This window comes from Colletes gigas, unplaced genomic scaffold (genome assembly GCF_013123115.1).
Source record: "Colletes gigas isolate AHSC1104 unplaced genomic scaffold, ASM1312311v1 Colletes_gigas_Sc00013, whole genome shotgun sequence".
Classification (NCBI taxonomy): Eukaryota; Metazoa; Arthropoda; class Insecta; order Hymenoptera; family Colletidae; genus Colletes; species Colletes gigas.
Window position 1 is genome coordinate 7647570 of NW_025106642.1, and position 25794 is coordinate 7673363.

Sequence of the window (25794 nt, forward strand, 5' to 3'; positions counted from 1 at the left end):
AGTCACCTACGTCTGTGTAACGTAGCGAACCAGTTGGCACGAAATTTAATCATCGAAATAATCGTACTAATTTTATTTCGTTTACAATATAATCCGTATAAAATTCGAACGCAGGTATCATAGTGTTTACCAGTGTACGTTTGTACACGGCAGGATACGTGTAACACAAAATGACAGCTTTAATGAAATTCTGTAGCAGCGTTTAAAGCATGTTACGCGTTACAGTTTCATTACATTAATTAATTTACAATAAAACCTGTAGAAGAATCGATTCGAACCAATCTCCACCGTTATTTCTGTAATCGGGCGATGTACGCGTTACAAATAATTAATGGAAAACTTCTTTTTGTTCCAGGTAAGTGTCTCCATGGAGTTTTTCTGATCGAACGGGCGCGGATTCCCTGGTAAGCTCGAGTATCGTCGAATCGTCGGATTAATTTTACGCTTTTACATTTTTATATATATATTTTTTTTAATTCGATCCACGACGGCTGCACGATGGCTGTTTCTCATTCATGGTCAAGCCTCGTCGCCTATTTCCACGGAATCTCATTTACTGGGAACGGATCTGTTTAGCCGGGGCGACGAGCGTGATTCAGTTACGTAGATGCGCGATACTCCGAGCGGCTCCGGGAGCCATAGTTGTATAAACACACTGTCGGTCCGCGCACACTTCTGAGCCTCTAATGAAAACAAGTAGGTAGTAGATGTCATTCCTCGGCAGTGACTCTCATCAATGCTTGCGTGAAGAGTGTATTTAACCGGGACGGCACGCCTAATCGACGGTGAATCTGACGTTAAATTGCAATCGGCGCGCGAAGAAGGTGCCAATTAACGCAAAACTCTTGTTTCAAAGACTGGCGTCGTTGCAGGTGGAAACGTTACCATCCCGACGATCCGAGTTACGAAACGACGATGTCGCATCGCGGCCACTGGGCTGGTGGAACACTCGCCAAGCTAGCATTTAAAATTATCCAGCACGCGAGTACAGTTTAGAGGCGTTCTGCAAACGCGTGCATCGAGGGGGGTAGTCGAGGCTCCAAATTACATAAAAAGAATTCAATTCCTGGATCTTTACGCGTTTCAACACGGTACAAATGCAACGGGACGGTCCGTGTTGCTTGAAACCGGCGTGGAGACGAAGAAATTTTCGTACGTTCGTCGAGTATCCGAATAGTTGCGCGCCTAGAGACGTTGCTCGCGTTCGATTTTTACATTTTGGCCGGTCGACGAGCAAAATCGACGACGAGATCTCTTGCGCCAACGTCCAAAGCGACGAGTCGACTCTTTGTTCGCCGTAGGAATTCGCTGACGACAGGTTTCGCTGGAATCGCGCGATTACGCGCACGCCCCGAGATAAATCGGAGAACACCGCTAGCTAGCGTGGCCAGCGAGCGAGCGAATTACTGCGAGGAACAAGCGACGTGCACGCGCGCGCGCGCGAGTAATTGAAATTTGTCATCCTTAAGGGGCTTTTTGCGACGAACTCTATGGAACGGTTGGCTCGTTAGCGCGGATGCCTGTCTCAGAGGGGAATACACGGACCGCGTACGCGTCGGAGATATAAAAATGTTTCCTCGCGTTGTATTTATTTTAGGTCCCTACTCGGTCGCTTCCTTTTTGAACCTCGTTTATTTAGCCCTCCGCGCGGAACGCGTTTTCGCACACGCGTATCTTGATACGAGCCCACCAAGAGTCGCGTCTCGTCGGCTATTACCTTTTCCCCGTCGATGATAAACTGTTTTAGAACTTCGCGGAACACTCTGTGGATTCAGTGCGATAATAATCAGCGAAGCGTTAAAATATTAAACGACTTGGAAATGTATCTGTCCTGTATACGCTTAACGAAGATTATAAACCGTCGAGGCAACGTTGCGTCATGTTTTCGTGTGTTGTCAGCGGTTTGGTCAGCAGCAGAGACAGTCTTTATCGTCCTGTTACATTGTATGTTTTATCCGCGACGCCACTTATCACGGTTTCTCATCGACAATAAATCATGCCCGTTCGATTATAAATTTGCATAATTTCCCGATAAGCAAATAAGATCCGTCAAAGCGATCGCCGCAGTCGCGTATAAAGTTTCTTCGATCGAAATGTACGACGGACGCATGCGCGTCCTCGTATGTTTTCTACGCTAGAGAAAAAGATTAAACTCAACGGTACAAAGAGATAGAGAGATCCCCTGTTCCTGTTTTTCGTCTTTTACCGAATTACTCGGGGAATCGCCCTTTTTTCGCGAAACAACGGTGCAACGCTCTCAGCGTGACGTCTTCATGGCAGCCATCGTATTCTTTTTCCCTCGCAGCCCTTTCTCGCTACCAACGAAATTGTTCGGAACGGCGATATTTTTACAAAACAATTTCAACTTGAGACTGTACTTTGCTTTCCTTCTAGTTTTGGACAATTTAAAAATGTTCATCGTCGTAAATAGAATTCGAGACGGAGGCTGAGAGAAACCAGTGGCTTAGGAACGGAAGCTGGTGCTGTTCGCACCTGCGATCTTCGATTAAAGCGCCTCGCGAGTCGGCATCACGCTCGAGCGGCGAGACGACCTGATATGTAAACGCTTTTTCGCCCGCTATCGGGGCAAAGCACGCGGGACAATAATTGTAACGATAAATAGGGACGCGACGGAAGCAATGGGACGGAAAATCAGTCGGTTCTGCCGGCGTATCGTCAAGGAGGTCGGGAGAGTACTCTCGCATTCCGATGAACAGCAAACCCAGAAACAGGAGGGACTGGCAGGGTGACAAGTTGCGATGAGAGAAAAACCGGGAGAAGGTGGATTGCTGGGAAAGAGAGGGCAAGAAAGACAGAGGGAGAGAGTGATCTCGCAAATCAGTAGAAGGCGGCATCGACCTCGTCTCTCCGCGTCTCTCTCTCCCAGCTCCGTTCGGTTCGAACGACGCTTTTCCCTCTTACGCGGCTCTGCTCCTCTCGCGGAATCCTTTCTTCTGTGTGTGCATTGTGCGGATAATACCGGCACTGGCTTCTTTTTCCGTGGCTGTGGGCGAAAACGAGCCAGTCGGATACGTGGAGCGGTGGCGGAAAAAAGAGAAACGTACGATCGGTATTCTCCCCCGCTCTGTCTCCCAGGCTGCCCGTTCCTCCCTTCTTCCACGCATTTTCGAAAATAGTCTAACCTAAAAATATGCGGGAACGGCGAACCGTGACACGACGTGGAACACCGTCGATTCTCCACGAAAATTGCATTTCTTCATCGTTCGATCGCCAGGCCCTTGTTTACCGTACAGTCGTCCCTGCGAAAGAAAGACCTACGAGGGAACATCCTTACAGTCTCTGTACGCTAGGATGTTCCTTTCTGACTATGAGGGCTAATTGTTTCCAGATACAGAGGGTAGATCGCGTCTACGGTCCATTCAGACCAGGATGTTGTGGGATTTGTTTAGCCTGGGTACTCCAAAAGCCCTAGAGCGCGGAGGATACATTTACAAGCGAAGCAACTATTCATCGATTGGTTATCCCGTTTATTGCGAATTTCTACTGTCTGTATATTGCAGCAGGTAAGGTTATCCAAGAGAAAACTTCTTTACGGTGACTAGAGTCTGACGGGCCTCCCGGTCCCGTGCTTTTATGATGCGGATGACGATGAGAGGACTCGTTATTCCAAGTCCAATAACCCTTGGGTGGTCGTGGAGCCAGAGGGTAGAACACGTTCACTGTCTATTCAGTCTAGGAGATTATAGACTTCATTTAGACTGGGTATTTCTGAAGTGCCTCGGTGCTGAACGGCACTCACTATTTGCTGTTGCAGTAGAACCTCGATTATTACGAGAGTGTCTCGTTCGTTGCACAGTGTCGACGAGTAGAACAAATAGTCGCTAAGTAACAAGAAACCATCCATGGATACTTAGGAGCACAGTATGGAAATTGGTTACTTTGATTATTGCAAGAACCTTGATTATTATGGTATTTTCTACCGACTTCAAACTCCAGCAGGTCAAATTACTCCGAAGAAAACTTCCTTGCGTCGACCAAGTTTCAGTGGGTCTCTTGGACTTGTTCTTTCAACTTATGATCATAATCTTCGAAAAGTACAAAGTATTTCTACGCCAGGAACATTTCATTAGTCTAAGGTTTCGTGCACATTTTGTCATTTGCACGTTTTTAAGGATTTATGTCCCCAAAACGGAAGAGAGACGGTCCTTTCTACTTTTTGAGGCTGTTCTACCCTACAACTAAAGGATAAAAGGAACAAAAAAACCTGGACCATAGTTTGCGGCTTACCACTGTTAGAATACGTGTACAGGGTGACCCAAAACGAATGGTACAACCGACCAAAAGGTAATTCTACGCGAAGAATTAAGTCGAAAATGTAGAGTAAAATGTTTTCGTTTTGTTGTACCACCTGGGACACCCTGTATACGCAACCAGAAAACTGTATCTGAAGGGTGACTCGGTTGAAATTCATCGAACCCTTTTTCCTCCGACCATAGTATATGTCGGACGCAATAGTTTCATTACTTGGCCGCAGTTCAAAATACAAAACACAAAACAGCATCGTGGTTCTAGAGAAAGCATAGAAGAACTTTACGAGAATATAAACCTGACATGGGACATTGTTGCGGTGGTTTTTCTTCGCATAGCAGCTAGTTCTTTTTTTGCCGACGATTCTCGTATAAAATCCATTTCTCATCTCCAGTTATTAAATTCTTCAACGTCTTTGATTCCACACCCTGTACGTTCGACGGAAATATTTGGGCGCATTTCGTTTTCGTCTCGTCATCGTATCCAAAATGTCTCTCCCCTTATTCATCGGGCTTTCATTCCCATAATCTCGCCTTATCTTTATTATGCTCTAAAATCGACTCGTAAATTTCGAGCCGCTCCCCGATCGCTGACGGGTTACGTGTCCGTTAACGTACACTCCGATACCAGAATGTGTCACCGTCGAAACTGTTTACAGCCTCTTTGTAATCGTTCCGCGCGATACCTCCAAGTCCAATCGTGATTATCTAACGATTACGGGGAAAACTCGTCACGGTTACGAAGGGAGAAATTATCGCTCGGCGCGGTGGTAGAAAATTTATCGGAGACCGTCGTCCATAGAAACGAGCACAATCCTCATCCAGATAAATTATTAACCCCTTATTTAAATCATCAAAGTACCATAGTACCGAGTCTTCGCCGTGCCGTATCCGGGCATTTAATTAGAAACGTTGCTCCCTTGACCGACCGATGGTGGTATTCGCGTAATATCTGCACGCGACATCCGAGTTGTTAATATCGCTTGTCATTTCAAAGATGGATATCGCGGCTGGAAACGTCATCCCGAATCTGATCCTTAATTATGGTATTACGTTTAAGCACTTCATGCAATAACGATTATTAGTTCACGTTGACGGAGATAAATGTACAGCGACGATCAAAAGTATTGGCACGGCCAAAACATAGAGGGACGAGACTGAAAATGAAATAATAATTTCCAAGAAAATAGGGCTTGCTTATGAAATGGTATAGGTATGTTAAAAAATATTTGTTTATTAACTCTAATGTAGGTCTCGTTGGACGTAGTATAGATCCGTCACTGTGCACCGATCGGTCTCGCACACGCGTGTCCTTTAGGTCAGGTTGAGTATCACTGACAGATTTGTAATAAGTGTAAGCGGATCGGCACAGATGCGTCGCTCGCACTGGTCCCGTTTGCGCGCTCGCGCGTGCTCTCTTCTTGTCGAATCCCAGCACACCGTGAAACCATGATGACGCAACGACCAAGTGTTGGTGGAGGTTGGGAGCGCGGACGACGTGTCGCGAATGAGCCTGTGTAAAAGCTTCACAGCCAGCTGCACGGCAGGCCGCTTAAGTCGCGCTCACGACTACGCCGCCCAGGTTACGAACGATTTCGATGTTTTGGAGAAAGTTTCGCCGTCTCCGTCGCGTCGCCGGCGAATAATCGATGCCCCGGCACTTTACCGCTCGCCGTAAACTTTTATTCGAACGATAGACAACGAACAATATCACGGTCGGCCTACTGGATCCTACTGGATCTTCCTACGCCGACAGATTCGGATTCGACACATTTGGTATGGAGTAGTTTGAGTATCAGGCCAAAGGCAACGAACGATTTTCTGCGTGAGTCATAGCACGTCGATCGTCGTTCATACTAGCTCGCGGTGCATCATATCGACTCGGCTTCCTTCGCCTGACGCCGCGTTGCACTGACACGGCGTAGGACTATCGGGACTATACATGGTAGACGCGTTACGGTACAGTCACCGTTCGAGAAGAGGCTCTCGAGGCTTTGTAGACGGTGGCATCGTGCACGGGTGGTGCAAAGCAAGTAGGCAGGCAAAGCTCCGATCGAAACGGAGCGAAGCGCGAATCCGAGTCGGAGTCGGAGTCGAAGTAGGAGTTGGAATTGCGCGAGAATCGGAGTTTGAGTCAAAGTCGGAGTCGGAGTCGGAGTCGTAGTCAGAGTTGAAGTTAGAGTCGGTTCGGGTCGAGTCGGGTTCGGGTCGAGCATAGCCGAACGCGTGGCTACGTGCGCGCTTCGCTGCTGGCGCGGTGCGGCGTGTCGTAGCATAGCACGTCGGGACGGGTTGGGACGAGACGGTACGAGACGATACGGCACGAGACGATACGAGACGGAGAGGGACGGTGAGAGGCGAGGCTAGTCGAACCGAGCCGAATCGAGTCGAATCGAGAAGAGAGTCAGTGGCTGACGACTCCTCGGGGCGTCAGGTTCTCTGTATGGGGTTTGTTGTTGTTTCGCGCTTCCTGCAAACCACGTGCGCAGCGTGACAGCTCCGTCAACGGACGTTTAAAGGTACGCGGCGTTACCTTGTAATAACGACGTCTCTGTTTATCGCGATCCAAGTTTTCGACCGGTGACATTTTCGAACGATCGAGCGAAACGGAACAAGATTTTTACGACCGAACGCTCTCGAGGAAGAATCGCATCGTACGAGGGAGGAAGCTAGTATAATCGTTTGCCGTGCCGAACACGCTGTTTTAAAGTACCATCGTGTCATCGTCCATTGAAATTTCGAAAGTGGTATCGCGTTTGACAGAAGTGACAGAGTGCGATCGAATTACGCGGGTGGCACCATTCGAGGTATCGATTCGACTCGAAAATCCATGTTCGACGCTCGAACAAGTTTCAATTTTGTTGAGCGATCGTAACGTGGTGTACGGGTGCTACTTGTTGGATCGCGTAGCTGCCAATAATGTTCAAAAACGCGTTTCAAGGCTCGGCGAGATCCGTGAATAATACAATGTTAAATTTGTCACGATGACTTGGCTACGTGCCCTCGCCGGTTATCGCAGCCGAGACTTTCGTTAGCAACTCTTATCGGGCTACGCGAATAACCTGACCGTGCGCAGCGTAAATATTATGAGTGCAGGAATCTTCGAATCGTGCGACGAGTTGAAATTACGATGCCGTCTAATCGCGCCGAGCCAGTTACCAACCGCGAAAACCATAAGGCGGAAAATCGCGCCAAGGACGAATGATGTTCGAAGAATTTATCAGCCCCGTTGGCCAGAGTCTCGAAAGAGGTCGCGTCGTTGCTTACCGAAAAGCAAATAAAACGTCCCGAACGAGCGGTAAGCCTGCTTGTGCCATTGAGGCGGCAGCGGGCAAAGTAAGTGGACCGCGCCGGGCAAGAACGTAACGCGGGTAAATTAGTCGCGGAACGGGTACGTCTGCGACAAGAAACGGAGTAATAACGACCGCGGGCCGGAAGAACGTGGAAACGAGCGAAGAAACAGGAAGGAGGCGGCGGGTGTACACGTATTTGCGAACCGGACAAACTCCGAACATAGACAACCACTGCGGGGAGATAGAGAAAGAGAAACAGAGAAGGTGGGAACCGTACGGGAAGGGGGAAGGACCGAAGGAAGGAAAGAACGATTCAGAGGAGAGGGAAGAGAGCGGAGAGAAGATTTCTGGGCACGCGCACTCCACCTGCTAGCGTGTAGTGGCACGCGCCATACCCACCCCCCTCCGCTGTGGACGTTGCGGACCTCCTCTCCCCACGGTCCCCCTTTGGCGTTACCTCCTGGTTCTACCGCGGCCGTCGCCACCGCCACCGATTCTTCCCTCTCACCCCCGACCCCGACCCCGCTCACGATCTCCCCACGTTCCGCGGAGCCTCTCCTCCCGCGGGAATCCCCTCCCGTGCTCCCCTCACGCGTGCCACGGTTTCAAGCTGTGACGCGCGGGAGTCAATCGCTCGCGGACTTCGATAGGACGAGCACACAGGTCCTTGCTCTTCCTCTTCTTCTCCCGTACGCCTCTGTCCGACCGTTCGCGCCTCCTGTGCCTCGTGACGTTCTACCGATCTTTGCTCCGATATACTCGCCACCCTCTACGTTTCGATCTTTAAATCTCTTTTTGCACCCTCCTCTCTGAGAAATCCGAGATCGGTCTCGAAGACATAGACAAAGGATAGAGAGGGAAAGAGAGAAGGTTCGTAACGTCGCGTGGCCGACGATTTCAAAGTTCGCGGTGTATAATCGCGATCGATTACCATTGTAATCGAGAGACGGTTTTTGCCGGGGCGAGGAAAAGGCGAGCCGTACGAGAAGAGTTGTGCCGGCCGATGTTCGCGTATGAAAAAACCCGGTCGTCCTCCAGCACCTCTTCCTCCTCTTCTTTCCGGCGTCCGTTTGCTGCCAGGGGGGCAACGTGCCGGCCGATCTGTGCATTGTAAACAAAGGGAACAAAGGGCCAACGGCGACAACGAGGTGGACGACGACGAGGAGGACGAGGAACGAGTACGGCGAGCACGGCGTGGAGAAGAACGCGCCAAGGGAGTAAGAACGTAAGAAGGAGGAAGGAAAGCGAACGAGCGCGATAAAGAGTGGGGGGCTGACGCGTGCTACTACCGCCGTTACTTCCATCGCAACAAAAATAGTCGAGTCTCCGTGGAGGAGGAGAGACAGAGAAAGAAGGAAAAGGGAAGAGAGATAGTGGCGGCGAGGAAAGAGAAGGAATAAAGTTATCGTAATATATACACGCACACGTGTGACTGAGCGTACAGTGGGGTCACGCGCGATACAGTGGTTCGGAGCAACTCGTCTTCTTTCGTCCGGTGCGTGACGTATCGGCGAACAACCGAGACAAATACGATCCGCGGGCGAAAATAAATACGCGATAAATTTGGGGACGAATCGCGCGAGAGTCGCGAGACGGAGAAAAAGGAAGAAAACAAGCCGCTCCGCGACAGGAAAGTTTTTATTCTGGACGTTCGTATCTGACTTTCGGTGCCCTTTGCCGTCAGCGGTGACAGACCGCCGCGCGATCAGCTGTTCGTCGCGAGGCCTCGCGGACTTGGAGATACTCCACGATCGCTGTCATCCACCACGAGTCATTTTCCAACGAGATTCATAGTTCGTGCTACGACACGCCACGGGAAGAACGTTCTTCTCGTTCTCTGTACGCGTGTTTCGAGTCGACGTTCTCGAACCACCTGTTGACGATTTACGAGGGAAAATCGACGCTGTCGGCATCGAGGTTGCCCTCGAGTCGTTGTACGCGGCGTGCCATCGGAGGAAACGAGCGATTCTACCTCTTCGGTTACGAGAAAAGTGAATATTTCCCATCGATCGTGTGCCAGGTTAAAAAGAATAGAAATCAAAGATACGAGGAAAATCGTTGTTGCCATGGGTTCGACAACATTTCGTCGAAAGAGTGTCGCACGGACGTGTGTGGAATCGGTGGCGGCACATTGATATGCAAATTCGGGGCGAGTTTTCGCCGGAGGAAGTCGGTGTTAAGTATGCGAGCAGAGAGAGCGTCGGTGGCGGAACGGCGCGTCGACTGTTTTTCGGAGCGAGCGTTATCGAGACGTTGTTAATACGCGTTATCGGTCGGTCGCATCGCCAGTGACAGAGACTCGACGCGTAAAGGTTCGGAGGTCACGGAACTGTTGGACGATATGCGGCACGCAAACTCGTTTCAACGAGCAGAGAATTTTGGCCCGCGGAACAAAGGGGCTCGCTCGCTTCGAACGGGAGAGGAATCGCGACGGGTTCGAGCGTTGATATGCTCGGGGTACGCAGGGGCGTCGATGATTCTATTCCCGGCGTCTTTTTATTCGCCGTGCCGTTAAACGGGCAGTGTGTACGCGCGTTGGCGACGTGTCGCGCGCGGGAACTACGAGTTCACGGGTGATAGCTAGTCAAGTGATCGGAAGGGCATTACGTTTTACGGGCATCGAGACGGGTTCGTGTATAATAAAGAGAGGCTCTCGTGTTAGACCTAAGTTTTTGTACAGTAAAGAAAGAATATTCTACGGTATACTGTTGGATTCGAGCAGCGCGCGTCACGGACGGTATTCAAACACCGTTGCGGACTGTTCGGCGCCCTTTGTACATTTCGTTTTCTGTTATATGCGTCATCACGGGACGCGGATTGTTACGTTGTCGCGAAAGAAACTTTGGAGAGGCGCGCGCCGCGACCGTTTCCGGAAAAGTGTCGCGGGGGGCGACGAAAGCGAAAGTGTCGCGCGGCGTCGTGCGTACGTTCGACGCGGGAAAAGAAAATGACCTTCAAGTTCCGTTGAGAATCTTCCACTCGGATCAAACGGAGGAAAACATGGATCTGTAACGGGGGATACACGATCGAGGAAGAAATTGCGACAGTGTGTTAGTGCGGATATTACAGTGTCGCGAAGAAGTGATCGGAGGAGGGGCATGGTGGGCCCCCACCAACCAGGGCCACAGGCCCGGGTGGCCCCCCTGTAAAAAGGAAATCTCTCGCTATCGTGCCGCTCGTGCTCCATTACACTGCCTGGAATGATGGTATGTCCATGAAAATAATATTCTTATCTCTCCGTGTCATAGTTCTGTTTTCTTCGCGATCGTTCGCAGCCTCGCTCCTAACCGGGGATTTCACTCTCGTTGTTGTTTTGCATCTTCGCGAGGTTAGGCTACAATGCAATCAGATTTATGATTAACGAGTACGATTACCGTCTAGTCGAGACAGTGATTAACGATCGTCGCTACCATTATTTGTTTATTTGTTTGTTATGTACACGGATTAACCCACTTGTACGTTACAAGTGGCAAAACTCGAATTGATTTTTCTCGCTTGAAACACTAGGTATTCTTGTTAACCTTAATCCTACCGGAACGTAAAGTTTGGATCACGCGCCAAGGTTGAATAACTGTAGGATACGCAAGCAAATTTATACACTAAAGACATTTTATGTATTTTATGATACGCAAAGTAAACTGTAGACTGTACTTGTACTATGAACAATGCAAAGATTATATTTTGTTCGTCTTATGCAACGAAGGGGCTCAAAATTTAGCATGTTGTTATAATATTTGTTCTTCGCGTTTTCGATCGTACCGCGAATTTACGCTCTGTACGTTTTCGAAAATAAGGTCCAGCCAGCATTAAGGGATCAAAGTTCTGCGAACAATGAACTGCGACTCGCTATCAGGGTTTTTCATCCCCGCATTCACCGTTAATGCACATAAAGGATATCGATTTGTGAATTTTTTATCTCGTGCGTTGTCTGTCGGTGACTTTGAATGCGCGCGGAACGTCACCAGATAACGGAAGTTCCGGGCCCGATAAAAATTATTCGAGCCCGCGAAACCGATGAAAAAATCGTGATTTATTTTTCCCCGTATCATCGGGGCTTGGGTTCCCGCGATGATGTATTCACTCTCTCGAAACGACGCCGCGCGGAATCTATTTCTCGTCTTACCCACGCATTGCTCTCACTCGAAGATTCAAAGAAACCGGAAACGTCTGACCGCCGTAACTGTATTGCACCACACGCGTTGGTTGTTTGTATTGAAATTGCGCTGCGTGTCCCTTGGTGCGTATAACTCGGTCGTATTTATTATACCGTGACTTTGTGCACCGGTGCAGTGTTCGACTATGATCGAACGAAAATGTGGTCGCATATCTTTTCCACGGAAACGATTCGATTCATATTCTTAACAGAATTGTGGTCCGATTCTTAAAGCGAAATCTTTCAAGGTTCCCACTTGAATTTTGTATGGGTTTGTGCATCCTATTTAATTAGTCGAGTAACCAAAAAGAATGATCGATATTGTACGATATTCAAGGTATACTAAATGTCGCGTGTCACGGTAGGCGAACAGACACGTTTCGGATATCCCAGTGGCTTCTAAAAGTTGGTTCGAATCGTGGAGCAGCAGTGTACGATGCAATGGAACGTGGAAGTTTGATAAGACGATGGCGTGGGTTCGGCGAGACAAGCAAAAATTACGAGAGCGACGCTATTGATTCCGTCCCAGTTAGGTCGTCGTTGGCTTCGCTCTCCGGGCGTCCCAGGAGCGTCAAGATCGCATGCACACACGTAGAACAATAGATTGACCGTCGACTAACGGCATTCTGGCGGTCGGACGACCGATAATAGGGGCATCCAGCGCGAGCTCGCGGACATTCCGCGTTTCTCCGTTCCAGGCGCACCGGTTCCGTTGCACTAACGACCGGGGCGGTAGTCGGGAATCGGCCATTCGTGGACGGTTCGCCTCCTGTGTTCTTTAAAACCGTTCGCCAGTTTTCATCGAAGAACCGTGAGAGTAGCACGTTCGCCATTTCTAGCGATGCAACGTCAATGGAAAGTCAGTACACGGTAACGTCTCGGTTATTGATCAAATCTACGTTAAGGATATATATGATCAGGAGTCATCCCCACCACTGTTTATGTTAACCCCTCGTATACGAGATACATATAGATAATACCTGGCTGCGAAAGATAAGTTAATCTCCAGAGATCAAACAAATATGCCGTATAAAAAAGTTTGAAAGTTGATCGATACAGTTTGATATTTGAATAGCACAGGTCTAGAGGTATAAAGGTGAAAATTCTGTCAAGAACGTTTAAAAAATTGGTTACTTTTTTATTGGATTCTCTAAAAGTATGTATAGAGTATAAAAATAAAGAAAATTGCTTCATAATATGATACTTGTAACCACTTGTTGCGTGGACCGAATGAAGTGTACACGTTACATATCCAAATAGAAAAAATTTCGAACGTACAAACATACAAATCCGATTACATGGATAATATAACACTTATTTTGTCCGCTTAATACATTATTTCCTGTTTTACAAGCAGTTATAGTATAATTACAAACAAATTTCCTCAAATATGTCCAACGTTGCCCGTTACTTTATTTTATCGTTCTACACGGTTATAATTAATATCTATGCCAATGCTATTTTACGCGCAATAAAAGTATCCATTTTTATCCACAACGTGGCTTTGTATTTTCACGTTTCATGCTCCCGTTTGAAGCCTAGAGTTTCTAATTTTTCACGCACATTTCGCTTTACCCGCCACTTTTTTTTTGTATTATTTCCTGTAAATAATTGTATTTTAGCCATTTTCTATCGCTTTCCTTTCAACGAAAGGGCTATAGAAATTCAATCGCCCCTTGTATTTTCTCGATGTTCTCCATCGCGTTCGTACGCATCGAGAATAGTAAGAGCAACCGAGAAACAGTGAAAACAAGTCAGATACAGTTAATAATCGGTCGTCGGAAACTCATTAGTAACTCGAGATACTTTCGGTCGCGCGATGAAAGCAATGACGAACCTCGCGGTGACACAATGAAAGGATTTGCGGTATTTTTATTCGTTTCGCTATCCACCGACGATGCTATAGTCGAAATCAAGAATAACTGGTATCGTAGGGCATTTCGATTCTTCAGAGTATACTATCAAAATATGAGACACAGGATAAGGGTTAGGGTTAAGGGTTGAAGGTCAAAAGTTGGGTTCGAAGGGTTAAGCAACGAAAGGGTTGACCGATCGACGAGGAGAGTTGGAGTTGCGTCGCGAGGAAGAAGGGGGGTGGTTGGTTGGCGGTCTGTCGTCGCGACGCGCGCCTCGGCGTCCCGATTCCGGCGTGTCATAACAGGGGAATGAGCTCTGCTCGGGTGGCCGGCTCATGGCTGCGTCGGAATTATTTATACCACTTGATTACACGCGTTGTGCCGTGCCGAGGAGCGACGGAAACTGCCGAGGCACGCTGGTCGGTGTACATATATCGTGCACGCATCGTTTTATCGAGCATCGATGCGAGGAATCCGGCATACTTTTGCCCGCTTCCGCGATATCGAGCGAACGATAAAGAGTATGAAACGCTCCAAGAACGAACAAAGGGGTACGGAAAGGGAACGAATCGTGGAATCTCGCGCGTCGTTCGGTTTTGCTTTCACGTTGGGTTCTTTGACGGTCTAGGGGGAGGTAATTGGGTAATTGAAATTTCTACGGTCGTTTAACACTCGCCCAACGGAGGCCCTGGGTCTGTTTTTGACCCGGGACTGATTTTAATCGGTTGAGTCAGACACTTGGCGCGACGTTTGTTGTGTGAACGCGATAAGGAGAAACGTAGCATTGAACTACGAGAATATACAGGGTGTCCCGTAACTAGTGTAAGAACCGGAAATGGAGGGGGTAGCTGAGACGATTCTGAACAACAATTGCCTTTGCACAAATGTCGGATGGGGCTTCGTTTTTGAATTATTAACGAAAAACACTGACCAGTCACGGCGCGCGCCTACTGCGCGCTCAGGGCCGTCCGAACTCGAAGAGCCCACGTGTCGAGTAGGTAGCAAGATGTGCATTGAAGATACGTCGAGGAACCAATACAAATAATTAAAAATACTACCACTGCAACTGTTACCTAATTCGTTAATTACTACGTAATTAGTACGTAAATTACTAAATCGAATTTATTAATTATTTGTATTCGCTGTTTCCGAGGAAAAAGGAATAAAATCTCGGAATTTTTAGGAAATTAACCCTTTGCATTCGAGGCATGTTTCGGCATGCAGAAATCCAGTCTGCTTTTTTAGTACAGTTAATAATTCAAAAAGGAAGCCCTATCCGACATTTTTGCAAAGGAAATTGTTGTTCAGAATAGTCTCAGCTAAAAATACACTCAGATATTAAGTAGAAGTTGGTTTCTACAGCTCGAAGTTAAATATGTAAATTTGAAGAACCATCGGCTGATCTATAGTTCGTGATCGGCTCCTGGGCAAGAACGAGGTACAATTTTAGGTACCCCAAAATATAATATTTCTTGAAAGGAAAATAGTCGATGCTCGTGATCGAATATAATAGAAAGTAGGTAGAACTTGCTATGGAAATTCAGTACAAGGTTGGCAAAAGCGTTCTTACGCAAGTCCGTTAATTTTATTCGATGTAACTTCTGACGTAACGTATGTTTACAATTACTGATTTAACAAGACGGTCGGTACGCCAATGATTTATCGATACATTAATTCAAATTAGAGTCAAATGGATTAGATTTGAATTTCCGTACAGATTTTCTTTCCTCGGTGAGTTTAAAGTGCCGTCACTTAACATTTATCAGCGTATAATAAAACTTGTTGCCAATGCTGATACTTTGAATCGTAGTTTCGTATCTTTGAGGCGTATAATGCTTGTTAAAATGTATAGTAGTAAGGAAAAAGGTATAAGAACTCGACTCGAAACCCGGTAAACTGAAATTTCACTGTGATTCATCAGGAGTGAGTCATTGTCAGCCTCTGTTGTGCACGGTCCACCGTTCGTGGGTTAATCGTATCGATTGTCGAGCGTGCATCGAGAAGTTGCCTCGTTCGAGACAGCTTTGCGGAGTTTCTGATAATCGTTCGCGCCTCGGGAAAACTCCGTGGCCTCGTCTTGGAAGATACGAACTTTATTAGCTGTCGCGACTGACAACGATACCGTTCGTCATTACTACGAAAATGAAATCAGACGTTCTAGCAAGAAACCGTTGTCTCTCGCGAGCGTCTACTTTCATTCGAACGTGACAAATACATATTTTATTCATAGCATGTACGTTTCGATGGACGATCTAAAAATATCTGGCAAACAAAATTATTAAATTATACGATATTTCGTGGGACACCCTAATAGGATGTTTCAATATTTATGAACGCGGGAGGGCCGTTCCGGACGCTTTAATTCGTGAATTCCAGCGAGGAACCTGTTCGTTAGGTGTATCACGATCCGTTTTAGAAACACGCGGCCGTCTGGGGAATAAATTTATTTTGCTTGCCGAAGATGATGGCCTCCAGAAATTTTTGATCGTTTCCAACGGCTCGCGAGATGGCGATCGACGACGTTACTTTCAAAAATTTCGTCGTTCCCCGTGGAGGGTGAAGTCGACGATGTTCGATACCGATGCGTTTTCTAATGGACTCGGTTGGATGCAGAATTTCGCGTCTCGCCTGCGATACGTCGCGTCGTAATTAGCAGCTACTCGAAGACTATTAATTCCCTGGTAGAACGCAGAGTCCCGTAACTCTCGATTCGAGGCACCGAAATACGTCTCGACGACCTTGCCGCGTTATTAGGCTACGCTTTAAACGAGATTTTCAGCAGCGTCTCGCTGTTCTGTCGATAGACTCTGTGTCTGTGAAGATATATTTAGCTTCGTAGCGGGGTATCGTGGATCGTCGATGCAGAGGGGCGATCCGGCTCGAAAACAGATAGACAAGCAGATAGATAACGTTGGAACTAATATAGTATAGTCTCAGAATATAATTCCTACTCGTAAGGAGCGGCCTCTTTCCTCCAAACCATCGATAACGACGATAACGCTTGTAAATGTCGTCCATGGTCCCTTCTTTTACAGTTTTTCCAACTCTATGATTGTTTTATTCCTATCAATCATTTTTTATATCGTCTTGGTATTTAAATTTCACATTTTACACAGATTCTGCATTTTATTCATCCAGTATTTTGGCCATCGATATAAAAATTTGTTACGGCAGAAAGATTAAAGGTCTCAAGAATCAGTAGTTCGATCGTGCCTCTCGCACAGCGTTCAATCTAAGATCGTAGGCTTTTATTTTAGTCGCTCAAGGCTATTGCTGGGTGAATTCCGCCGTGCCGTCTCCGACCACTCTTGCTGCACTTTCTTATCTGTTCGATTCGCGTTTGTTGCTCCACTTTGTTTGTTTCGGAGCCGAGAAGAAAAGAAACAGAGATCCCAGACTAATGAGTTGAAAATCTACGGTAGGAAAAGAAAAGATTCTTTGGCGATCGAGATCTATGGCGCTAATCTAATTATGCTATTTCTTATAGAAAAGAAACTCTCATACATCGTGGAAAATTCATTTTCAAGTTGAATAATTTTGTCAGCAATTTTTGTCCTCCTGTTCGAAAAAGTTTCGAAAGCATCGGGTCAAAGGTTGAGACGACTCGTAATCCTAAATCTCGCGGATCATTCGTGCATTTCTCACGAACGAACGAACAACAGAACTAAGAGGAGAAGAAGGTCTTCGAAATAATCGCGATTCGTGATCCCCGACTGCCCTGTCGTCGCAAATATTCCACGACGCGGGTACGTCCGATACTTTAGCGCGCGCTGTAACTCGCGTTGGCGTCGTACGCGGCCCTCTTCGTCGCTCTTATTTTCCCCTGCTCTCTTTAGCGTCGTGGTTGGTGTTGTTACCGTCCTGGTCGGCTGTTTGCGCACGCCATTCCTCGCGACGCGACCGCGCTTTACGACGCGATAAACCACCGCGCTTCTCAGCTAATTTCCACTCCCGACGAAAAGTCGTTCCGGCCATGAATTCTTTCGACGCTGCGCCCAGAAATATCATGTCGAGATTTCAGGCCCAGCTCGATCCTAGACTATACTAAAAGATTACGTAAAAAAATGTAGAACGAACAGATCGAACGATCGAAAGATCAACCCTCGGTTAATTCTGCCACCTAAAGAATGTCTGTTCATAGTTTACTTATTGTTTAACTTGCTCACTGCCCGCTTCCTTGTTTGTGAAACGTCTTGGAACTGGCGCGAATGGTAATTGAAATTTTCAAAGATAGATTTTCTACCTTTCGCTTTTCGGTCGTCCAGCGAGACCGTACGTATTTTAAAACGGGATTTTTGTGTTTCTGCAACGTCAGCTGAAAACAAAAGAATCGACGATTGGATGGGAAACAATACATCCGAAAATATACTATCAAAATCGAATGTGTATTGTCAAAAAGTTTTTTACACTTCGGGAGATTTTGACAATCGGTTTGAAAAAACACTGTTTCAAGATAAACGCGTACAAAGTTGCCGGACCGTGTTCTCCGGCCATCTGTCACGCGCTCGAAAATATTTTGCAACTCCATCGCCTTCCACAATTTCGCTGCACTCCAATTCGTCCGATATCAAGAACGTCTCTAAGTACGAAAAATTGATTTCGTTTTTTTTTCAAATTCACCGCGTGCTTCAGGGTCGTTGTTTCGAAGTTCTCGAACCGAAGATACACGGATAACGATCGGAGTAGCGATCGATGTCGGTTAACCCAAAGAACTTGCTCTTTCGTCGCGCGAGGAAACCGAATGAATTCTTCTCGCACGCCATTGAAATTCCTCTGGCCATCTCCTCCGACACTGCCGTACAAACGGAATTAGCGGCGTCGTTCTCACGACCAGAAACGCTCAGTTTCAATCAGACGTTGACGCGTAACGGCGCGTAGGTGTCTCGAAAGCGCGGAGAGCCATAAAGACGCGTTATTGGCTCCCTCTTTCTCTTATCCTTCCGTGTGTTCCTTGGAAAGGGATGAGCGAGACAATGGCAATTCCAGCCGGAGCGACGAAGAGAATAGGCCCGATAGAGGGGTTTACTCGGTTGCTTTTCCTTCTCGCGGAGGACTTTACCGTGGAAAGAGGGTGGTGAGGGTCGACGAGCTTGCGGAGGGCGGAGGACGCGTAAAACCTCCGGCCGCAGATCGATAGGAAGGTCGGAGGTGTGTCGTGTCTGTTAGAGTTTGGCCCGAACTCGCGATTACGTAGCCAGCCTTTGCTGGTGCTACTTGTGTCGCGTACAGTGGCGATTTCGCCAACAAAATCGTTCGATTTCGATTTTAATCCACTTTTCCAAGATGCTGGATAACAAAAGATTGGGTGCTCTCAGCTGAAGGTACTGTGCAGAGATCGTAAGTTGTCGACGAATTAAATTGGTCGTACCATCATTGTGTCATTATTAGTTAATTGCGAGTCGATCGTAGGCAAAAGTCTGAGCGTTGAGAATCGAAAGGTGGGTGATTTCTGGAGGGGAGTAGCCCGGAGTGAGTGACCTAACCTAGATCTATTCCCTTGCCTCCATGCTGGAAAGTTTGTGGACGCTTGGCAACTTACGATCTCTGCATAGTACATACCTCGCACTATGAATATCAATCTTGTTCTCCTTCTTCCATCGAAGCGGTCCTAGATAGTGGAAGCTGGCATTCGTGAGTTCGAATTCCATGTGTCCCTGTATAAATTTTCTTCCTTTATAGATTAGAAATGGAAAAAAAGGAAGTTACGGATTGTCGTTTCGATATCTCTGCCGAACGAGTGAATCGATCGATTTAATATTTCGTGTCCACGTACAGAAAATGTCTGATCATAGCTCCTACTGTACTTAAGGCATTTATCCTATCTGTGGAACGGCTCTAAAAATATTCATTTGCTTCGTCGACAAGTGCATCGCAGCTTAGAATGCTGGAAGTATTTGTTGCTTAGCGTTGGAACAGTTTAAACTGTACGTTAAATATAGTGCAGAAGCCAACAAATAGGTCTACAAAAGTTTATATTACTATTTCTTAAGCTTTTAGTTAAAAAAACAATCAAATAGTTACTTGCATAATCGTTTCTTTATGCATAGAAATATAAAGATCATCGAAGGTCGTCATAGATTAACTACGATGGAACATAGTTTACTTCCAGGAATCGATCGAACACTTTCGTGTCTTCGCTGGTAGTTGGCGTATCGTTCTTGTAATCGCTATACGGATCGTAGAATGTAAACAAACATTCAATCACGCCGTTGTACGCTGCATATTTATCTGTATCCATTAATACTATTATTAGTCTGCGGTACGCTGCCGATCAAAGTACAGCTTTGTAATATTCAAACTTCCAAAATGCGGTTTACGAATTCGGAGAAATTTAGCTGTCTCTATTTACGGTAAATTTCGGTAAATTACGTGAAAAGCAGCGCAGTTGCGTGGAAAATTTCCTCGTCGTGGTAGACTCAGCAATAAGGATATTACGTAGCATTCTTCGTACGTCGCATTATGCATCGCATTGTCTCACGAGATCGAGCTAAACGCCCATTTAATTTAACCAGAAATGTAAGTTTCGCCGTTTCTATTTTATTTCCCGTAAACTTGTATTTTACTTAAAGATTTTTATGCGAATCTTAAGATCCTCGAAGACGTCATTTTCTTGAAGAATCACTGATTAATAAATTTGAATTTATATCGAATCAGCTTCGAAAGATTTAGAAAATAGAAATAGGAAGGACTGTGCTTTTGTGGGCAAGGGCCAGAAGAAACTTTGCGTTTGTCTTCGGGTCTTTGATCGTGCAAAATCAGTAAACGATACAAGAAATTTAAAGAAAGAGGACTTTTATCATTATTATTACTTGTAATAAAATTCTTCGGTACGCAAGTACAAAAGTACTGGATAATGAGAAAGACTGAGATTACTGTTACTCGCTCCCAAGACCAAGTTTTCTTTTCTACCTTCGACAACTACCGAGAACAAACCAAGAATCTTTTATTCACTTTTTAACCGTGCTCCTATAATTGGCACTTAAATGCGTCAATGTTTGATCACGGATATTTTCAGAACAAAAGTTTTAAATAAGTCGCGTTTCGATCATAATAGCCGTTCGATATTACTCTAGAGGCTCTCGTAAATCTCTTCGTAATCGAATGATCAGCGTATCGAACCGAAACTTCTCGGGAAGCGTGACGTTGCTCGATCGGTGACTTACCGAAAGACAATAAATTTACGTAATATGCTAGAGTAAGTACTGCCAAACTGACGTTCGCGGTGATTTTTACGCGAACGATTATCCGTTCGGGAGGGGGGGCTAAAGTGATTTTATTAGAACAAGTTTATATCTGAAGCAAGGGCGACGGAGAGCCAATCGGTTTATCTGCGGCAAAACGTGTGTTGTGGGAATTCTGGTGCTAATATCTCGCGAACGAGCTGTCAGCATCGTCAACGGGTATCTTTACGTTCTTTTTAATGTTTTTTATTGTCGACGAATAATCTTCGCGCGTTTATCTGTCCTCGTGGCGACAAGCCGTGTATTTTCATTCTCGTCGCTGTAAGATACGCGTCTCGTTCGCTTTTCTCGGTTCGTTCTCTATCGTTGTTAATCGATTCATTGTCACGCGAGCCGATTAGTCGCGGAAACTCGTCGATTTTTTTTTTATAAAATACCAATCGTGTAACAACAACGGTGCACTTCTGTGTTTGTATTTCGTTCGTACTTTTAATCGACCGAATGCACTTAGCGCGAACGTTGCCACTGTCCGCTGTAAACGGAGTCGAATTAAACGCTTAGTGCGCATTATATTACTCCACGTGCCCATAATGAATACCGTGCAAACCAGGAATGTCAATCACGCAACCCGTGAACCGCATGCGAACCGATCCATTACATTTCATTAGATTTTCATTAGATTATTTACTCGAAACACTAATCTTTTAATGCTTTGATACATTAATAGTGTAAGTACATTGCACATTTTGATTATACAGTAACGTGAACGTCAAATATCTCTCGAGCAGCGTGTTATTGGAACGGTAACGATCGAAAGGCTTATCACAGTTACCTATACCATAAAAAATATACTTTTGTTTCATCCTTTGATATTCTGTCAGTATTGCAGTAGAAAAAATATTGGTTGGGAGTAGAACACCCCCTGCTATTCCGAAGTAATTGTACGTTCGTGGCCCCGCGACACGGCAGTAAAGTGTAAATTGTCCCAGAATGAGTTTTACATGGTCGGTGTGAAGTAAGTGCCTGCAGGGCGTGAAATAAAAAGCACGTGGCGAGTACTATGGAGCGCGGCGCGAATGCAGGCGTTATCGATCAAGTATTACCGGAAGCCTTATCCGTGCGCAGAACGCGAGCGGAGCTGTCGGATATATCGCGACGAGTATCCTTAATTATCGGCGTCGCGCGACCAACTAAACGCTAGCCTCTAACGTAATAAAACGTCCGCCGGGACGTGGAAAATTCTAAAGGTCCGTTTTCACGTGACATTAATTCATGACTTTTAATTCCGTGACATAAGTCACCATATCGCGATAACGACGCACGACGCTAGCGAATAGCTTTGCTCGCGACCGAGAGATCGACGAATCTTTCCCTGCTGTTTCTAAAAATATTTTGTTTCGTCAGAAAATTGCGATCAATTGTACGAACATACTAACGAGCACGACACTTATCGATCTTGTCTCCTGTAAAATGGCAAACGAGGCGGGGAGGCAGCGTCCGTTGGTGATTCGTTGACGAAAAATTGGACAGAAACGGCGCGTAACGATCGCGAAACAGCAAAGTCCGCGAGAGACCGTTCTCCGGAAGCAATCGTCCGGTCCATCGCGAATTAATATGCATATCCGGCGATTCGTATGCAAAACGACGCAACGGGGTTTTTCGGGGGAGACGGGAGCGTAAATAATTTTTCGAAATCAATAAACGCGTGCGCGCCCCGTTCGTTGTAAATTTTAGATACGGCTGCACGGTCGACGAGCAACGGAATAACCGTGGATCGCGATAATTAATAACGTAACGGACCGAGTACGATCGATCCTCGATTCTCTGCAACCGTTCAATTATTTTTCCGGCGTTTTATTAGGTCGCTCGGTGAATTCTCGAAGAGAAGCGAACCGTGGCGACGGTTCTCGATTTCCTACCGAATTCTCTACGCGGTTTCGAAACGTCATACCCATAGAAAATAATAGTATTACCAAAGCTCGACGATTTGCTGTGCGATCGGTGCAGCCAAAAATACAGAAAAAAATGATCCGAATATTATATTCGACTGAATTATGGACGGGTAGCGCGGAGTAGCAAGGAGGACGAGATTTATCGAAGTAGTAATCGATTCCTCGAAACCGAGGTTCTCGACTCGTCCTTTTCCACGGGATTCGCGTTGCGTTTCGCGCACATCGCGAACGGTAACGGAAGATTTGTAACGAGCCGTATCGGGCACGACGCCATAACGGAACAGCCGTAAATCATTCGGGCGTACTCTTTCGCAATTAAATCGCTCGCGCTCATTTTGAAGGGAAACATATCAGCCGCGAGGGGCTCTGTAAATCACGAACGGTTAATAAAGCTCGGTGGGGCAGGCGTCGTGCCTTCCTCGTTCGTGAGCCCTCCCGACAGCTAAGAAATTCGAGAGGACTGGGAACTGCATTACGACCGATCGGAGGCGGATCCGACACCTCCAGTTTTATTAACCCGTAATCCGGCTAAAAATTATATCGCATAGTAGCTTCAACGTTTTGCAAAGGGAAATTAACCAAGCATCGATTTAAGAAAGTTCGTGTTTATGAAAACTTCTATCAAGAATATCGTTTTTTTCCGACTACGAATATGAAGATTTCGTTAAAATCTACACGACGCGAAACATCGCCTCTTCCTCGTTTCTCTCGTGTTTCCCGCAAAGTTTCCTGTCTCGTGATCCGTGTCAGACTTTGGTTTCAACGTTGCTGATGTCGGGTTCCCGCGATGGTAACATTATACACTATCGATAATCTTAGGATATATTGTCAGGTAACGTTTCCTCGCGAACGGTCTAGGCCAACAGTATCAGCAGTGTTGCTGGACGCTCGTGATGAATCGACGTAGGTGAAGGTGCGTCCTACGAGCAGAATATCCGCCTATCCGTACAATAGGGATCCTAAACAATATGGTATACAGCGTGTCACGGTACAGATCAAAGAACGTCTGTCCACTACCCTTTGTTTCTACTCACGCTAAAAATCAACCTATCCAAATCATTAAATTACGCATGTAAACAACTAGTATTTTTTCTTTGTTGCAGGTAAGTGCCCTATGGAGTTTTCGAGACCAAGCAGACTCGGATTCGTGGGTAAGCAGCTACCTCTGACCCGAACTAAATTTGACGAAAAACAGGAACAAAGTTTCGAAACGACGCCGGAGATGAAAACCTCGACGACCACGGAACGTTGTCCGCGGAAAATCGTAGCGCCACGTGTGAGATCCGCTCGTTGGCCAGCGTCGTAAACTCACAACCCCCCACGCGCGCGTTCGAAATCGTCACCCCGACGGCGCTAAGACGAGGAAGTCGAAACATTGTCGTGGGTTTTTGATCTTCGCCGTCGAGAAACTTTTCGCGACGCGGCGACGACTTAAAGGCAACTCGCCGCCCGGAAGTTGCCACTCGTGGGTAAAGTTCACGAGACCGTGCCGACACTTGCACCCTCTCTCGCAGCTTCTTCTTCTTCTTTCGCCCCTCGTCGCGTCCCTCTTCTTCCTACCTGTCCTCGCGGTCTCTTTCTGGAACGCTCGTTTGCTCTGCGTTTCGTTCAACCCCTTCTCTCCCCGTAACCACCCCCTTCCACGGTTCGATCCTCTTTCTCCGCTTGTATCTGTTCGAACGCGCGCCCGCGCCCGCGCTCTCGCCCTCGACGACGACTTTCATGCAAAGCAACCCTCCGTCGAGTCGATCTGCGAGCGTGAACGCGTTCAGAGGCGGACGGAGGGCGAAAGAGGTCGAAGGGAATCGATATTCGGCGGCGGCACGACGCGAAAATCGGAACGGTGGCCCACTCGTTTAACCCCTCGTCGCCGCGACGAGGTGGCGAAAGCCCTGCTGCTCCCGGTTGCTGCCCCGTTCTCTTAACGCGTTCGTCGCGACGCGAATTTTAAACGCCCCTCAAGCAACGATTTCGAGCAACGAAACGAGGGATGAAAAGCGTTTCTACGTTTTTCAACCCTCCAGCTATATTTTCAACTTCCTGTCTAAAATAAATTCCGGGTTAATTTTACTCGCTGGCATATAAGAGCAAAGCCGAGTCTACAGTAAGAGTAGAAGATTTTATTTGTCTTCTGCATACAAAAATTTAATTATATATAGGGGTTCGTAAAAATTTTCGCCGTTTGAACATGGGTGATTCCGTATCGCAAATGATATTTCTCTTTATCTTTATTTCTCGCTTTTTAATGGTTCTTCTTAAATATAAATATAATTGGACACGAAAGGTCTCGAAATTACTAATTTGTATAAATTGAATTCGTTGTTGCGAGATAAGATAGCCTTAGCGGGGTGGTTCGAATGCCGGACCGGCAGAGAATTAGCGTAGTTCGGTAGCTGGAATAATAATGTTCGTTTGGAGCGTCGGTGCAGGCGAGTTAGGCCGCGTTGGGCGTTAAATTGCACTCGTTTCCTTGCCCGTCCGTGAGCGCGAGCGAAGAAATTCGCACCAGAGGCAGTTCAGCCAGCGCGTGGACGGCGGTATCTTTTTTAATTAAGCGTCCACCCGGCCCAGCGTCTGATGACATAGTTGAATAAATGATAACTAGGAATAATCCCGACGACCGTGTAGGCTACGCGACGTAATGAATATTTATCCAACCTGGAGGCCGCTGTACCCGCGGGGCAAAAATATTTCTCTTCGAAATATCGCGGCGTCCTAATAAAAATTAGACGATAGCAACGATTATGTTTTTTAATTTCCGTACCAAATTAGTTTCGAATCCCTCGTTTCGTTTCGATGCTTTTCAGCCACGAAAAACGGGAGGACGGGGATTCGATGCAACCTGGGGACCCAGGATATCGCATAAATAAGAAAAGCTGTAAATTGTATGGTTCTTAGAGACCAGAGTCTGTTCCAGTTCTGGTCAGTTATAAATTTCCGCAAAGACGTTTGTTCTTTTCGTCCAGCCCCGGTCGGATAAGTTCGGTTCGCGATGGAAACAGTCACCGTCGACGGTAGACGTAAGTCAGCCATCACGATGTTTGTTCAATAATCAATTCAACGCCCCCGATGGGAGTCGTGCCAAGGTGCT

The 25794-nt window shown here is 46.7% G+C and overlaps 1 protein-coding gene across 2 annotated transcripts in view; it reads left to right on the forward strand.

Annotated features, from left to right (window-relative positions):
* Positions 1–25794, forward strand: part of LOC122399444 (neurogenic protein mastermind-like) — a 208946-nt gene that overhangs the window by 101148 nt on the left and 82004 nt on the right. The window contains exon 1 of one of the 2 annotated variants that reach the window (XM_043400129.1): positions 6690–10767. The exons of the other annotated variant lie outside the window; for it this stretch is intronic. Within the exon in view, the coding sequence (XP_043256064.1) occupies positions 10762–10767 (6 nt within the window). The 5' untranslated portion in view covers positions 6690–10761. Of the gene's footprint in view, positions 1–6689; positions 10768–25794 lie in introns of those variants that run through there. 2 annotated transcript variants of the gene reach the window in all.